Consider the following 16,721-nt stretch of genomic DNA (forward strand, 5'->3'; position numbering starts at 1 on the left):
TCTATCACCCGCGCAGCTGCATTCTGGACCAGCTGAAGCCTCCGGGTGCTCTTCAAGGGGAGCCCCATGTAGAGATCGTTACAGTAGTCCAGACGGGAGGTAACAAGGGCATGGGTGACCGTGCATAGGGCATCCCGGTCTAAGAAGAGCTACCTTTGGATCAATTAAGAGTTCCTATCATAGTAAAACACAACTCAAGTTTTCTAAAATATGTAAAAGCTTTGGCAGCGCGTTTTCTGGAACGTTGACACACTTATTTTTCTCTTTCAGAGTTGTTTTTAAATTTAGGATGTAACTGAGTAATTGTAGATTGCGGGCTAAATCTGCCACAAGCTGCAGACTATGTTACATAAATATACTGTATATCACAGGAAGCATTCTAGAAGAATGCATTTCATCAGTACATTGAAAAATATAGTGAAGTATAGCTAGAACTGGGGCCATTAAAAATTGTGACCTCCACCCTACTTGGTAAAGGAACTCTTGTAAAAATTCAGTAATTGTGCTTCTAGGGCAGGGGTCTGCAACCTTAAACACTCAAAGAGCCATTTGGACCAGTTTCCCACAGAAAGGAAAACATCGGGAGCCAATAATTTAACAACCAGTGTGACTGGGTAGGTGTGGCCAACTCAACGTCACTCACTCACGCCCAGTAACATGACCCCCCCATAGCCACACTTACCCAGCTGGTCATTAGGACAGAGAACTTGTTGTTAAATTATTTGCCACGTCTGGCCCCACCTCACTCCTCCCCTTCCAGCCACCTCTTGCCACACCCTGCCTCGGATGTGTTGTTCACCTTTCTCTCCCTCCCTCTCTGTCTCTCTCTCTCTCTCTCTGTCTCTATTTCTTTCTCTCTGTGTGTGTGTCTGTCTCTCTCTGGCTGCCCGACAGACTGCAGCAGGAAATGGCAGGTGGCTACTTCCGGCCTTTGTTGGTGCTGGATGCACCTCAGTCTCCTGGGGCGATGCACAACCTGTTCTCCACCCCAAGACACTGGCCTGTCCCATGCCGCGGCCGATACTGCTGCTGTTGCCAGGGGTGAGTGGGGTAGGGTCACATTATGGCTCCGCATTGTAATGGGCTCCAGGAAAAGGAGGGAACCCCATCTCCCCCATTGTGAAACCTGCTAATTTTCACTGTGCTGCGCAAGGCGCTGAAAGAGCAGCAAGCAGGCCATGGAGGCAGCAATAGCAGTAATGTTGGGCGCTTCTCTCCGCAGCAGAGGGATGAAAGGAGGGAGCTGCAGCAGCGGGTTAAAAGAGCCACATGTGGCTCTGGAGCCGCAGGTTGCCGACCCCTGTTCTAGGGTTAGGGTTAAGGTTAAGGTTAGGGTTAGGCTCTGATTAGGGTATTTCTTTAAGATGTGCAGGAAACTGGAGAAGCATTTGTGCCACTTCTCTGTCATTTAATGTTTGGCACCATCTGGTGAATGACTCACATGGGGCATTGCAAATAAGTCAGCCTGGGATACAGAATTTTTGTTTTCATATATTAATGTGATATTCTTGGATTATACTTTCTCTGACTAAATTTTAATGCTAGGCATCACCAAATGAATGGCCCACTCCAAAGGCTCTAGAAATTTTGTAACTTCAATAAGCTTTCTTATCCAAAAGTTATCCATAAAATAAATTGTTCAGAAATAGAGATGATTCTGATCTGTCTGACAAGTTACAGCTAGCAAATGTTTACCTTCTTAACAATAATAATAGGCCGGTCTGTAAAAGCCTCAGAGTCAGGTTTCCTATCCAAACAGTTCAATCCAACTAATTCAACTCCCTTAATATATATTAAAGTCGTTGAACTATTGTATAAATTAAAACAACTGAATTGGTTCAACTTATACAATGCCTTAAGAAATAAGCAAACAAGCAAAGGAGCAGTGGATCATTTTTGCAAGTATATATTTATAGATAGTTACACCTATAAAATTTCACAGCTCTAAATACATACCTGCTATTTCAAACAATTTAATTTGTAGTGGGTAGTATATAAATGTTCTTTATAAAAAAAATGGATAAAACAGCCCAGGTATGATTAGAAAACATTTCTGTGTGCTCATGTGGGATTAAAATTTCTTTCCCCATTATCTTTTACATTACTCCATGCTTTCCAAAAAGCACTTAGATTTTCAGGATCAGGTTCTGGATTGTAGTATGAATCAGCAAAACTTTGATTTACTTCCATATTTTATATTTCTAGCTGTATTTACAGGGCATTCAGAAAGTATTCAGGCCCTCTTCACTTTTGGCAATTTTGTTATGCTGCAGCCTGATTCTACAGTTGTTGAAATTCATTTTTTTCCCCATTAATCTACACTCGGTACCCCATAATGACAAAGTGAAAACAGAATATTAGAAATGTCTGTAAATTTATTAAAAAGAAAAAACTGAAATATCACACTGGCATAAATATTCAGACCTTTTGCAAAAACACTTGAAATTTAGCTCAGGTGCCTTCCATTTCTCTTGATCATTGCTGATATGTTTCTACACCTTGATTGGAGTCAACCTGTGGTAAATTAAATTGATTGGACATGATTTGAAAAGGCACACACTTCTCTATAGAAGGCCTCACAGTTGACAATGTATATGTAGCAGAGCAAAAGCCATGAGATCGAAGCTTGTCACGTCATATCCCAAAAGACTTGAGGCTCTAATTCACTGGTGTCAAACTCACAGCATCATGTTACTGTCACGTGACATATTGTGACGTTTTTTTCTCTCCGTGGAGCTGGGATGGCGGTGGCCTGCACATGACGCATCTGGCCTTTGGGCCTCCCGTTTGACACCCCTGCTCTAACTGCTGCCAAAGGTGCTTTAACGAAGTACTGAGTGAAGGGTTTGAAGCCAATGCGATATTTCCGTTTTTTTCTTTTTAATATTTACCAACATTTCTAAAATTCCATTTTCACTTTGTCATTATGAGGTACCGAGTGTAGAATCAGGCTGCAGCACAATAAAACTGAAGTGAAAGAGGTCTGAATACTTTCTGAATGCACTACATTCATAAGGGAAAAGGCCAGCTTATGATGCATCCTATCTATTGAAAATGCACTTTTCAATAGATAGGAATGGAAAAAGAGAACATACTGGAATTACTATATTTAAATACCATTTAGCACAATTACGTCTCAGTGTGCAGTAAAAGCAAGATAAGTTCAAATTGGCAAGCAATAAAAAATGTTTTAAAAACTTGGGAGTTGCATTTACCTTGTACTGAGACTGGCAACTTTTGTCCCTGGCGGGGACTCCAATCCTTCTCCTGGCTTTGAGGATTTTTCTCTGTTCATTTGCTGCAGTATTGAGTTCAGTTCACTAATAACATTTGCCTTTGGGCCTGAGAGAGCTGGGCTTTTAATTTCTGTGATATCGCCCCAGAGCTTAGAGGTCCTTTGCTGTACAACTGTAGCCATACTGGGCTGTGTGCTGATTGGAGGAGGAGGCGGGGCTGGAGGAGGAATAACAAAACTATCCACAGTTTCTTCAATGAGCGTGTCTTTATAAAGTGCATTGCTTTTGTGGATTATGGGCTTCATTTTTGGCTTAGGAGGTACTGGGGGTTTGTCCACCAGAAATGTTTGCCCATCTGCATAGACTGTACAAGTATCCAAGTTCTCACCACCTTCAGAGGACAAGGTAGAGATGCTGGACACAGTTGAGATAGTGCTGGTTGTCTCTAGTTGATGGTCACTACTACTTCGACTGTCCACCTCTTCAATCCCAGAGTCAGGGACATTATCAAAGTTTTCAGGGGGTGGCAAAAACGAGGGAGGCAAACAGTTTGAAAGACCCCCTGATTTCTTACCATCTAATGAATCTGAGGGCTGGATAGGGTTAAATGAAGGAGGCGGAGTTCCATTTTTTCTCTGTTTGACCAAGTCTGTTAGGGCCGAGACAGAGGCTGGGACTGAGTTGTCATCAGGAATATCAAAACTGTTAGCAAACTCTAAAGGAGGGGGTAATGGCTCAGTAAAGATAAAGTCTTCATCAAGATCAACTGAAGCTAAAGGGGGAGGAGGAATACGAAATGGTAAAATGATCGGATCATCGATGGAGCTAACGGCTACAATTGTTTTGCAGGACGGGGACGGTGGCGGAAGCAGGCCAGGGTCATCCAATCCACTTTCTTCTGCTTCGGTCTGTTCCTGCATCTCCGATGGAGGCTTTTCAACATTCGCCTCAATCTCAGCATTTTTCTCTTCTTTTTCAGGGTTATCGCTGGCTTGTGCTGTGTCCACCGTATGAACCATAAGCAGACCGGCTGACTTTTGTTGCGAGGTATCCACAATATTTATTAGCATGTTCTTTTTCTCTTCCGACCTCCGTTCTTTTGCTGCATCCGTCTCATATTTATTCTCCGTCTCCTGGCGCCTTAGTGGGCCACGGGTATTTTGCCTAGCAATGGTAGCTGTTGCTGGGAATGGAGCTTCAGCGCTGGGCTTCATCTTTGTATCGATGTAAAGGGGTTTGTTAAGATCTGCTTTGCTGGAGTCTCCTTTCCCTGGAATTGGTTGGCTTTGCTCTTTCATGGCTCTGTCCCTGGCAGAGAGGGCAAGGGCTAAAGGGGAATTGGGATCTAGTATTTTCCCTGTCAGGGGATGAACATAATTATCTAAACCAGTATTTGGGGTTGTCAATGCACTGTTTTCAGAACTCACTGTGGTTTGGACTGAAGAGTTTGGTGTCCTTGTGTCGTTTTGGTTATTTGATTCGCTGCCATTGAAAATATTTTCGGTCTCTCTAGGTGCTGGGATAGGAGATGGCGATACAAGCTGCCTGAAGCCCTCTTCATTACCAAAGAGCCCCTCATCGCTGAATTTAGACTGTCTCATACGTGGAGTTGGAGGGGTTAATCCAACATCCTCATCTCCCAAATCTGTGGAAAGGAAAGCTGGAGAATTGCGCCTGGCTTCTAATCTTTTCTCCCTATCCCTCACTGCTCCAGCAATGGCAGCTGCAAAGGGGCTACTGACGGTCAAGTTGTCTTCGGGTCGCAGCTGTCCTGGTTGCTCTGAAGACTGGGGGTCGATTTCCATGCTGCTTCCTTGACTGCTTTTCCCACTGCTGCTGGTAGATGGCTCTTTCACAATAATGGTTGGAATAGGAATGGAGCAAGTTTTTTCTGGACTGTCCTCAACGTTAGACTGTTTCACTAGCATTCCCTTCCGTCGGGCTGGCTTGGCTGGAACATACATCACTTTGCTGGCTATTTTTCCAACTTCCGAGTAAGGATTCTCTGGCATCTGACCTCTCTTGTTTCTGAAGTTGGCCTGAGTTGCGGCATTTCTGCTGTATAAGTCCTCAGAATCTAGAGAATAACGGTCCATTTCTCTCCGGTAATATATGCCTTTGTCTCTGATCACAGTCCCCATGTTTTCAGACCTACCTGAAACAGCTATCTTTGAACCTGGATTCTGATTAAAAGCAGGCTTAATTGTGCCATACATTCTAGATACTGGAGATTTGGGAGAGTTGTAAAGAGAAGGAGAAGGAGGTGGTGGTGATGGAGGTAAAGACTGTGGTGGAGGGGGAATATCTTCTGAAGTATCTGGCATTGATAGACTTCTAGTAAATTTGAGCATGGGAGGAGCCAAAAATTGCCGCTCTTCTTCTGTTACCCCTTTAAAAAAAGATATAAGGTTTAAATTGTCATTTCTTTTCAATCCAACATAATCACATATAAAATAAATGTAATATTATTTATACTGTGCACCATACAGTTTTATAATACGTCTATTGTAGTATTTCCCTGTACTAGAGCTTGATTCAGGGACTTTTCATTTATCTTTTGTGTACCGAACTTGTAAATTCCTGCAGACAGTTGTTCTTTTTCTAAAGCATGCATAAAAAGAGATCATGCAAAATTAAAAAGAAAATTAAGCACTTAAAAAACATGTCTTTATGCACTGTGGCCATTAAGGAACAGGTTACTATGCATGAAAGAAAATAAAACAATTCATAATGCATGACAAAAAGCATAATTTAGAGGAACTGTGAAATGTTTATCCAAACGTTATAAGGACCGATGCATTAAGGATGCTAAATGTTGAATGAGATTCTAAATTTCATGCTGGAAATTTAGAAGTTAAGTATTAATCAGAAAAAGAGGTTGCATATTGATGTTGAATAACATTTTCCAGCAGAACACCAAAAACTAGTTCTTTCATTATATTAACTAAAATTCTAATCATCGCAATCCATTTTGACATTTAAAAAAAATATTAGTTCCGGCTAATAATCAGTCAGGATTAAAGAAAAAAAGAATAATAAATTGATATTCTCATGCAATAGCAATTTATTATTTAAAAATTAGTATTCTTTACTGATGTGCATATAGTATCTTACCTATTGATTTTTGTCTTCTTACTGTACCTCGTGGCACACCCAGAAATGGGCCTTGAAGACTTCCAGGTACTGTTGGTGGCATCACAGCAATCCCTTGTCTTTCATACATGGACTAGAAAAATAAAAATAAAATAATGTTAAAAGATTTAACATACAATATTTAAGTTGTGCTTTGACATTTAGCATTTATTTTACATGAAACCATCTATATTTCTTCTGTGCTTTGCTTTGTTGAGTCCATCTTTTCCCATCCAGCTGACCTATAACAGGAGTGAGGAGCTGAATTTTCCCCAATGGCTAGATTGTCCCCATGCTCTTTTTTAGTTGCTGAATGAGGTCATGGACAAAGTGTCAGAGAGGAAAAGCCCATCATGCAAAGCCTTGCTTACTTAGGCCCCAAAAGTTTCATCCTTCCGGAATGTTCTACCCTCATAAAAAACCTTTACAGTACATGGAAGGAAAAAAATAAACAATAATTTCTTTCAATCCATGTATGAAGAACAAAATCACTTTTTTAAAAAAAAATCAGGAAAAAGTGAGGAACAAATTCTCTCCGATTCTTCTTTCATAATGAAAAAGCACTCTGTGTAAAGAGGCAATAATCTTTAGATGTCTGAAGAAGGAAAAGCTACTTGAACTATGAAAAGTTTTATCTAGTAATTCCCATTTTGCAGGAGAGCAATTAAGGAAAAAGTCATTGCTCTATTGTCAACTTAATGAGAACCTTCAATGCTTTGTCTTCTAAAAAGACGCAGAAACTAGGATAGAACACAGGAAGGTCTTTATAGATGTTTAGCCTGCTATATGTTAACCTGGTAAACTGTCTTGTCATCTGTCCACATGAGGTTATCCGAGTACTGAAATGTGTGAGTCAGTAATTGCCATAAGAGCTTGGTGCTTTTTAAGCAATTTGAAAAATCTGAACCATGGTCTCTCTGTTTCTTGCTTTTAGCACTTTGCTACCACTTGTAGCAGAAAGACATCTAGAAGAAACTCATTCCCTATGAGAGGATGAAGAGAAAAAGCGGTACAGGATGCAATCTTGTACCTCACCCCCTTGTATCTTATATCTCACCCCCTTAGGTGTTTATTGTTCTCTCCCTTTTGCAAAGCATTTCATATTCTGTTCGGCTAACAGAAGCAGAATAACAGATTTGGAAGGGACCTTGGAGGTCTTCTAGTCCAATCTCCTGCTCAAGCAGGAAAGCCCAGGGGTAAAATCCAGCAGGTTCTAACAGGTTCTGGAGAACCGGTAGCGGAAATTTTGATTAGTTCGGAGAACCGGCAAATACCACCTCTGGCTGGCCCCAGAGTGGGGTGGGAATGGAGATTTTGCAATATCCTTCTCCCAGGAGTGGGGAGGGAATAGGGATTTTACAATATCTTTCCCCTGCCACACCCACCAAGCCACGCCCACAGAACCGGAAAGGAAAAATTTTGGATTTCACCCCTGGGAAAGCCTATATCATTTCCGACAAATGGTTGTCCACTCTCTTCTTAAAAACTTCCAGTGTTGGAGCACACACAACCTCTGGAGGCAACTCATTCCACTGATTAAATTATTTGCTACCCCCAAACTTTAATACCATTTGAACATTAGGATGGATTCTAATCTAATTAGACTAGATTCAGAATCAGAATTTTAAAGCTTTTTTGTTTTCTACTATGTTGGAAACAAAAAACTTCTCATTAATTCTGAATAGCTTTCCATATTTGAATGAGAAATTTCCAGGGGGATTTAAAATTCATAGGTACTCATATTCTAGTAATGCACAACAGAATCTACTTAGGCACAGTTATGAATAGTAGAAGAACAGCAAGTGCAGAAAGAATTGAGAAGAGACCTCCACTCCTTTGATCGCAACAAAATATCTTATGCCACCAGACTTGAAATTCTGGGTTTAGAAAATTTAGAACTACGCCGACTTCAGCATGACCTGAGCATAACTCATAAAATCATCTGCTACAATGTCCTTCCTATCGAAGACTACTTCAGCTTCAACCACAACAATACACGAGCACACAATAGATTTAAACTTGAAGTGAACTGCTCCAATCTTGATTGTAGAAAATATGACTTCAGTAGCAGAGTTATTAATGCCTGGAATGCACTACCTGATTCCGTGGTCTCATCCCAAAATCCCCAAAACTTTAACCTAAGACTGTCTATTGTTGACCTCACCCCATTCCTAAGAGATCTGTAAGGGGTGTGCATAAGAGCACCAGCATGCCTACCATTCCTGTCCTAATGTTCCCTTTGGTTGTATTCAATTTGTGTGTTTATTTCATGCTTATACTTATATGTACTGTTTAGTATGTGTTTGACAAAATAAATAAATAAATAAAAATAAATAAATTGGGCATTGTTCTCCTGAGCTTTCCCTATACCTTTTTGACTAGCCCTATAATCGTTGTCATACAACAATATTTTGCTGATAATACCTACCGATATCTTTGGGAACAACACTACAAACAGCACAGCCATGCTGTAGTTATGCTACCAATATTAGTAGTGTTGAATCCATACACATTTTCGGTTTGACGTGTAACTTGTCTCATCAATGCTGCATTGTATGAGTATGAGGGAAATACTTTTCATGGGTTTCTGACAGGGCAGTTTTACTCTGTGCCTTGAGAACAGTTGACTTTTGGGGTTTTAATTTTGAATGTTTTGTGGCTGTTCTTTTGTCCAGACACAACACAAAACTCAATTTTTCCCTTAAAGGCAATGTATCTGATATAATACATGTGAAAAAAGTGCAAAATACTCCGGAGTGGAATAAAAGATAGGCCATAAGTACTTGTACACACAAGCCAAACGAAGGACCACACTGTAGCTAATAGCAAGTATTGTGTCATAAGAAAAACTGCCAGTTTCAAAATAAATAGAAATAGTAGTAGAAGAAGAAGAGAAGGAAGAGGGAGAGGGAGATATGAATCATATTAAACATCAGCAAGTTATTCAAATAAAAATAGGACACTACCAGAAGTGACTTCAAAATTACTCTTGAAATCAAAGTGAACCTCCCACCCATCTGTTAATGGAATGTTTCTATTCTCTTTGGTTCCTGTTGCTGTGATAGCCAAGACTTAGTGGTAAAACTGAAGCCAAACAATTCTGTGGAAACTCAAGTTCATCATAATTATATTATAAAAGCCATTCTTAAAGGATGTTATCATACTAATTATTACTGAGATCCAAGATACTGACAAGTGATAATTAGATGGGATTACCAAAAATAGCAACTTCTATTTTCCTCTTGCCAAATCTACATGCTCTTTTGCTTTATTAATCTATTCCTCTCTAAATGCACTTTGAATCTACATATTTATACTAAAAGCTGCAAAGAGAATTCAGGTAATTTTCTGTGGCTTTTTCTAGAAGCCAAATCCTGCCACAACAGTCAAATTAAACATCACATTTAGTAATAGAATCCTACCCACTTAGTATTTATTGAAATGTAGGAATCTACGATGGATCCAGAATCCTTGTACTTAATTTTAAGGAAGGAGAATGGACATAACTGAATGCTATCCATTATAAAATTTAGATTTAATTCTCAACAGCAACACAAACCTTTGTACATGCTGATGTTGTAAACCTTAAGTGGTCTGACAATCTTCATCAGCTCTTGGCCCCAAAAATTATTTCATTACAGCCTGAGATTGAGTGCATTATGGAACTCATACTTTCTAGTCACCCACAGTTCACATGGATAATTAATCTTTTTGGCAGCGTACATAACTAGAAATGTATTGCAAAAGAAGTCATAATCACATATCTAAATATGCTTTTTAATCCAGTTAAAAAGTGTGTTGGGAAAAAATGAAGACATTTTTACAAATATACTTTTCTAAAGAAAGTATATATATTTTTTGATCTGTTCTGAAACATGACATTATGTAGGATAAATACACATTAATGACTTCTTAGTGGCCTCATTAATGACTTCATAATTAAAACAATGCTTTATACTCACAGATAAACTGTAATTGGTATCAACTACTTAACAAATTGCTTTATACCAAGTCAGAATATGAATCCATCAAATTCATTATTTCTAATGCTGATTTCTTATTATTATCCAGGTTTTGGAATAAGACTATTTCTGGCTATGCCTGGAGGTACTATGGATTTTTATTATTGAGATACAGTTCTTCTAGAGTGTTTTGTATCTGTTTTGCTCCAATTTTTTACAACTGATCCTTATTTGCTAGAATGATAACAGTTGAATTCAAACTCAATAATATGTTGCATAAAATTATTATAAACCAACAAATAAAATAAATATCTAAAGGGATGGCTTGAATATTTAGTTTAAGAGGAAATAATACGACATCAATGTATGAAAAGAGGACATTTTATGTTATATTATTGAATACACAAGAGTTTATTTCATACAAATAATAATGAATACCACTGAACTGAAAATTACGAATATAGAAATATTTCTTTAAAAAGATAATGGAAGGATATATACGTCCCTTAAAGTTATTGCTGCTCTTTAGTGCCAGTTCATATTGTCATGTTATTTATCATAATATTGCATAAAATATGGTGAATTTAAGAGGGATAAGCTTAGGTGCTGAGTGCATGAGTAGTCATTACAAAATCCCCAGAATAATTAAAATCAGAGGACTTTTTCCTATTAGGAATTTGGGGGGGAAATCCTTACTTAATCTAAAGCCCCCGTAATTTAAAGGAAATTTATTATAGACACTACTCACATTCATATCGGTCGCTGAGGGAAAACATCTACTAGAAGGTCGTTGTTTAATTGTTGCCACTCTGGAGTCCACAACTGCATTTTCTGGAATTCTTGATGGCTTGGAAACTGGCACTATTTCATCAGCTTTATCTGTAACACAGAAATACATGCTAAAATAAATTTAACTTGTCCAAAGACTGAAAAAAATTAAATGTTTGCAATGTAAAATATAATTTAACTTTTTTAAAGATGCAAAGAAAAAGGGGATTTGGGCAATTTAACAAGGCAATGCTTGAACATTGTTAAGTCGTGCAAGCCGAGCAATTTTATTGCTGCTGCGTAACATGCATGCTTTAGTTTTAAGCCTGCATGCATTTAATGTTTACTTAGTGTGACTTGAAAAACAATCCTCTTCTTCAAACCTTCAAAATGTGAAGGGAAAATATCTATATAGAAATGGAAAGAAAACCTTTAGAAATAATTTTTTTGCAGAGAACTGTTCCACACAGTAGTCATGAGAATGTTACTGAATTTTTAAACGAAAGTAGGCATTTTGAGTGCCCTATATATTGCTGCTTTACTATCAAATACGGACGTTAGGCTATTGGGCACTTCTAAAGTAAGTATTAATATTCTGAATATTAAAATGGTTTTATTTGGGTCCAATGAAGGGGCTTCAAAAGCTTCAATGAGAATTTTCCTATGAGCCTGACAATTAGTCACTCACAACAAATTCTCATACCCATACTGCTATTTATGAACCATTTTATTTCAGCCTGAAATACAACTGTGCATTTGTCCATCAGGGAGCAGTCATGCGAGAATAACCGTAGAATCAGATTCAGTACTGAACCTGACAACAAATCTTTAAAGTGTGTGCCGAGTACAGCTATCAAATTATAAATTTGAGACCATGACAGCAGTCATGGTATGATGACTTCATAACAGATAAAAGGTGGAAAAACTGATCTGGGCTGGAGAAAAGAAAAGAGACTATAATAGACAAAATTGTCATGAATCTTAGCCTTCAGTTTTAAATGCAAAATAGATGTCAACGGCATAAATTTTATCTACCTTTTTTGCAATATGGCAAATTTGGATCTTGTAGTATTGTCAGGGCACACCTAATTATAACCATATATCAAAACAAAGGGGACTGTTGTGAGAATTATTTTTAAAGATACAAGAGAAATGCTTAAATCAAGAGTCAGACTGCAATTGAAATACAGCATTACGGTTGTGTGAAACCATTCCTTTACACTAATAATAAAACCAAGCCTCTTTACAGACTATGATTCAACCTATATTGATAATATTTTTCTTTGCAATACCTTTTATGTTAACATTCACAGTGAGATTAAATTACAAGCACCACTTATGAACATCCATTTTGAAAAAATCTAGGAAATGGTAATAAAATTAACACACAACTCTTCTTAACCTAGGACTTGTATACACAGAAAATATGTATACCTAAAAAATTGAATAACAGCTAGAAGAAACTTTATAGTTTATCAAATTTGTTACTTCTACCTCATTAGCAAAATGAATTTAGAATGTAAGTTTTCCTGACCATTCTTCTCTTTCTTTCTTTCTTTCTTTCTTTCTTTCTTTCTTTCTTTCTTTCTTTCTTTCAGTAAAAATTAGAATAACTTCACTACAAATTACTTTGTGTGAAAGAAAAAAGTGGCACCTTAATGCTTAAAACAGCTATCTTAATTTTTTAATGGCTGTTTCACCCATGCAAAGTACCGGCATTATCATAGTGTTCCCAATGTTTGCACACCAATTCACTCCCTAAACATTTGGATTAGAGTAGGATAAGGAAAATAGATTTTAAGGTAGGGTTATGGTTAGGGTTGTGCAGAAATGCATCCCAGTTTAGGATCTTATGAATATGCAATGTACACATGGCGGTGCCTGTATATGTGAATGTTATTTACTTCCCTTCAATGGTTGGAGGTGGTCTGTGAGCATTTTTGCATATAATATCAATGGTATTTAACTATGCCCTAACCCAGTAGTAGTCAACCTTTTTATACCTACCACCCACTTTTGTATCTGTTAGTAGTAAAATTTTCTAACCACTCACCGGTTCCACAGTAATGTGCCATGTATCGTTGTCTGTGCATGCCTCTCGTGCATTGTGGATTGGGTTTGGGGGTGGGGGGAACCGGCTGTCAGCTCTGCTTGTCTGTTACAGCTGGGTGGTATGGGGGGAGATGTGCGAGCTATTCTACGATGAGGCTCTTTTGTTTGTGGTCGCACTATAGCGCCATTTAGTTTCATTTACATAATGTGAACTAAACTTATGTGCGGGCGATTCAAATAGTATATTTTCAGAAATTTAAATTGTCACAGGGAATTTTATGAAAAACTAATGAAAATGTTTTTAAATAATGCTATGAAAATTTTTTAAAAAGTCAATTAAATTAAAAAAATGGAAAGTGCTTCAGTATTGGACAAAACCCCTACCGCCCACCATGAAAGCTGGAACGCCCATTAGTGGGCGGTAGGGACCAGGTTGACTATCACTGCCCTAATCACTGAAATGAATAGGGAAGATCTTGTACTAGTTGAGTTTGGTGTGTGCATTATAGTCCTTATGCCCCTAGGATTAACTGGATTAAACGAACGGTATTTTAATGAAGTTAGTTTTCTTAGCACTGGATAACTGCTCTGGAAAAGGAGCCTCTTAAGTTGTTGATGGTTCTGTCAATGTTACTATAACATTGACAGAACCATTAGCAAATATCATGCCAGTATCTTCATCTTGTACTTCTTGTTTACCTCCTTCAAGCAAAATTAAAAGATACTTTTGCATTCAATTTAGCAGTAATCCAAACTGTGTTTTATCAAACTAGGATAAGCCCTTGGATATGAAGTAAAACATATTATCTGCTGACTTCATTTTAAACATTTGGGTATGCTGGCATATCCACCACCAAGAACTTCAGGAAGGAAAATTTCATGTTATGTCTCTCCAGCCCTATCAGCGATCCATAAAATACTCTAGGGATCAAGTTAGAATTATTTTCAAAATTGAAATCATCTGTCACTTAAAGTCTTTAAATTATCTTGAAATGCCACAGAACAATTCATTGTTTTTAGAACTAAACAGACAGCCATAACCCCATAGCTAGTCAGATAATGAGAGCTACAGGAAAACAATGAAGAGGCTTTGACGGACACTTGAAAAAGCATGGATACAATCACTGCAAAATTACGAGAACCATGCTACTGATTTTGCAAGACTGTACTGAAAGTCTGACCAAAGCAGATTCGACTACAATAAAAGTTTGCAAATATATTTCTAATACATTCATGTATTGCAGCCACACATTATATCATTGGCATCTATCTTTTGTTGATCTTACAGCCTCTGTTCTCAATTTATTTTCCCTTGTCCAACAATTTCTTTCATTCAGTGAGTGTATTATGCACCTTTCCAATTGCAGATAAGAATAGCTGGAAGTTAAATTGGAATGGGACAAGTAAATTGGCTTCCAGATAGTATGAAAAAAAGGGCACGGATACTTTGGCTGAGCAGAAACTCCAACAGCAGTTCTGATAGCATTGCTAGGTGCTAAATGGCTTGCAACTGTGTGTTTCTTTGTTTTTTAAAAAAAGTCACCATAGCAAAGTAATACAGGTAGTCCTCACCACAATTGAGACCCAAATTTATGGTGCTAAGTAAGACATTTGTTAAGTGAATCATTGCAATGGTTAAATTAGTGACACGGCTGTTAAGTGAACCTGGCTTCCCCCATTGACTTTGCTTGTCAGAAGGTCTCAACAGATGATCATGTGACTCTGAGACACTGTAACCATCATAAATATGAGTCAGTTGCCAAACGTCTGAACTTTAATCACGTGACCATGGGGATGCTGCAACGGTCCTAAGTGTGAAAAAGGTCACATCACTTTTTTCAATGGTGGTGTAACTTTGAACGGTGATTAAATGAACTGTTGTAAGTTGAGGACTACCTGTACAATGGGATGAAATAAATCCCTAAAAGAAATGTGTTAAATTCACAAAGAAGTTCATTCTTTCAAATAAAAAAAATATGCTGTTTTGAAAAATAATTACAATTTGCAACCATACTTCATTGGTATTGTAAAATTTGCATAATTTTCACTTTTTTTTACATAATTTGAAATGACTCCATTCTCAGCTTTTACCACACTATTAAAGTGACATAAGGCAAATTAAAAAATATAACAATATTGCATAGCTATGCTGAAATAGTCTTCTAGGTGTTTCTGAAATTTTATGTCATTTCCCGTTAAGACCTGTGTATTTTGTCTCTGTGTCAATCTTTGAAAGCTAAACCTTAAAATATTTGGACTTTTTATCACACTATTAATATAATGCCATTTTTGCAAGAAAGTATGTTCCTATATTAGTGAGAATGAGTCTTACATGCTTCAGTTTAAAAGAGTTTATTTACGAAAGTTTCTGTTAACATGTTAAACAAACAAAAATAAATAAAAACAGGCACAGATGGGGCGCAAGTCATACAGGTGTGAAAAGCTACACCTGCCAAGTAGGATGCATTTGAGTACAGGGCCAAGACAGAACACCCTTGGAAGTGTCCTCTTCATCTGAGAGTTCATGGGTCTAGGTTCTCTCAGGACAAGGGTTTGACTCAAAAGTTGCGCCTGCAAAGTGCCTGCAGTCAGAAGGTTAGCTCACACCAGCTGCATTTCATCATTAGCTCAGTCATTTAGCAAAAAGCAGCCACAAGCATTTCTTTCACTTCGGAAAACACATGACTGGTTTGTACTGCAGCAAAATGCTTCCTGACTAATTTCCCTTCAGACTCAAAACGAAAGGGAGCAGAGAGGGGACTGTTGATAAATGCACACAGAACACTGATATATGCACAAACTTGGTTTTACTTAAGGGTTTGACAATATATTCTGGTGATTCCAAGAAAGTAAATTTAAACACTGAGGTTCAAAGGTCAACTATTCAGAGCCTGTACACAGTGGTATCGCTCAATGATCAATTTGCTCCTGAAAAGGGAATCTTTAAACAATAATCTAGGATACCACCTTGAGGGCCATCTTGTATTCTTCATCTATATAAGAGATGATTTGGAGTTCCATAATATTAACCAGCCCAGTCCCAACCATATTAACTGGTTTTTCCTGCCCTTACTGTATTATTCATCTGCCTGGAGCTCCCTGGCCTGAAGGGAGAGGAGAGAGATTTTTATTACAACATATCCATTATGATGCTGAGCTATTTTTCAGACATTGTGGCACAGTACTCAACAGCATGTCATGACTCTTACATTCTGACGAGGTCTGGCTGTAAGGAGAGTGACAACTTTTAACTTGCATAATTCAGTATCTATGATCTTATCAAATACAGTTTCTCCTACAAATACTGTTCATTGTTGAAAGGGTGTAAGCACATATTATTTTCCCCATTGTTAAATATTCAAACTCAGAGGATAACCATGTTACCCAGAAAAGACCCTGACAAGTAAAGAAACTTCTGAAAATGTCATCCCAGTGCCTAAAAATGTTTGCTGGCACATTTTTGTATAAGTCACAAATGCTGCAATTGAGTCCTGGCATGTTGTAGACTGCATAACCAAGCCAAGATAGGCTTGGCTATGGGCTAGAGATTAATCTGGTCAGACCCACAGAG

At 38.0% G+C, this 16,721-nt stretch overlaps 1 protein-coding gene across 1 annotated transcript in view; it reads right to left on the minus strand.

Annotated features, from left to right (window-relative positions):
* SHANK2 (SH3 and multiple ankyrin repeat domains 2) overlaps positions 1 to 16,721 on the minus strand; it is a 156,149-nt gene that overhangs the window by 9,922 nt on the left and 129,506 nt on the right. The window contains exons 6-8 of the mRNA XM_058161568.1: positions 11,079 to 11,209; positions 6,351 to 6,462; positions 3,216 to 5,625 (exon numbers count right to left, since the gene is read on the minus strand). Coding sequence (XP_058017551.1) covers positions 3,216 to 5,625; positions 6,351 to 6,462; positions 11,079 to 11,209 — 2,653 coding nt within the window. The remainder of the gene's footprint in view (positions 1 to 3,215; positions 5,626 to 6,350; positions 6,463 to 11,078; positions 11,210 to 16,721) is intronic.

This window comes from Ahaetulla prasina, chromosome 1 (assembly GCF_028640845.1).
Source record: "Ahaetulla prasina isolate Xishuangbanna chromosome 1, ASM2864084v1, whole genome shotgun sequence".
NCBI classification, from domain to species: Eukaryota; Metazoa; Chordata; class Lepidosauria; order Squamata; family Colubridae; genus Ahaetulla; species Ahaetulla prasina.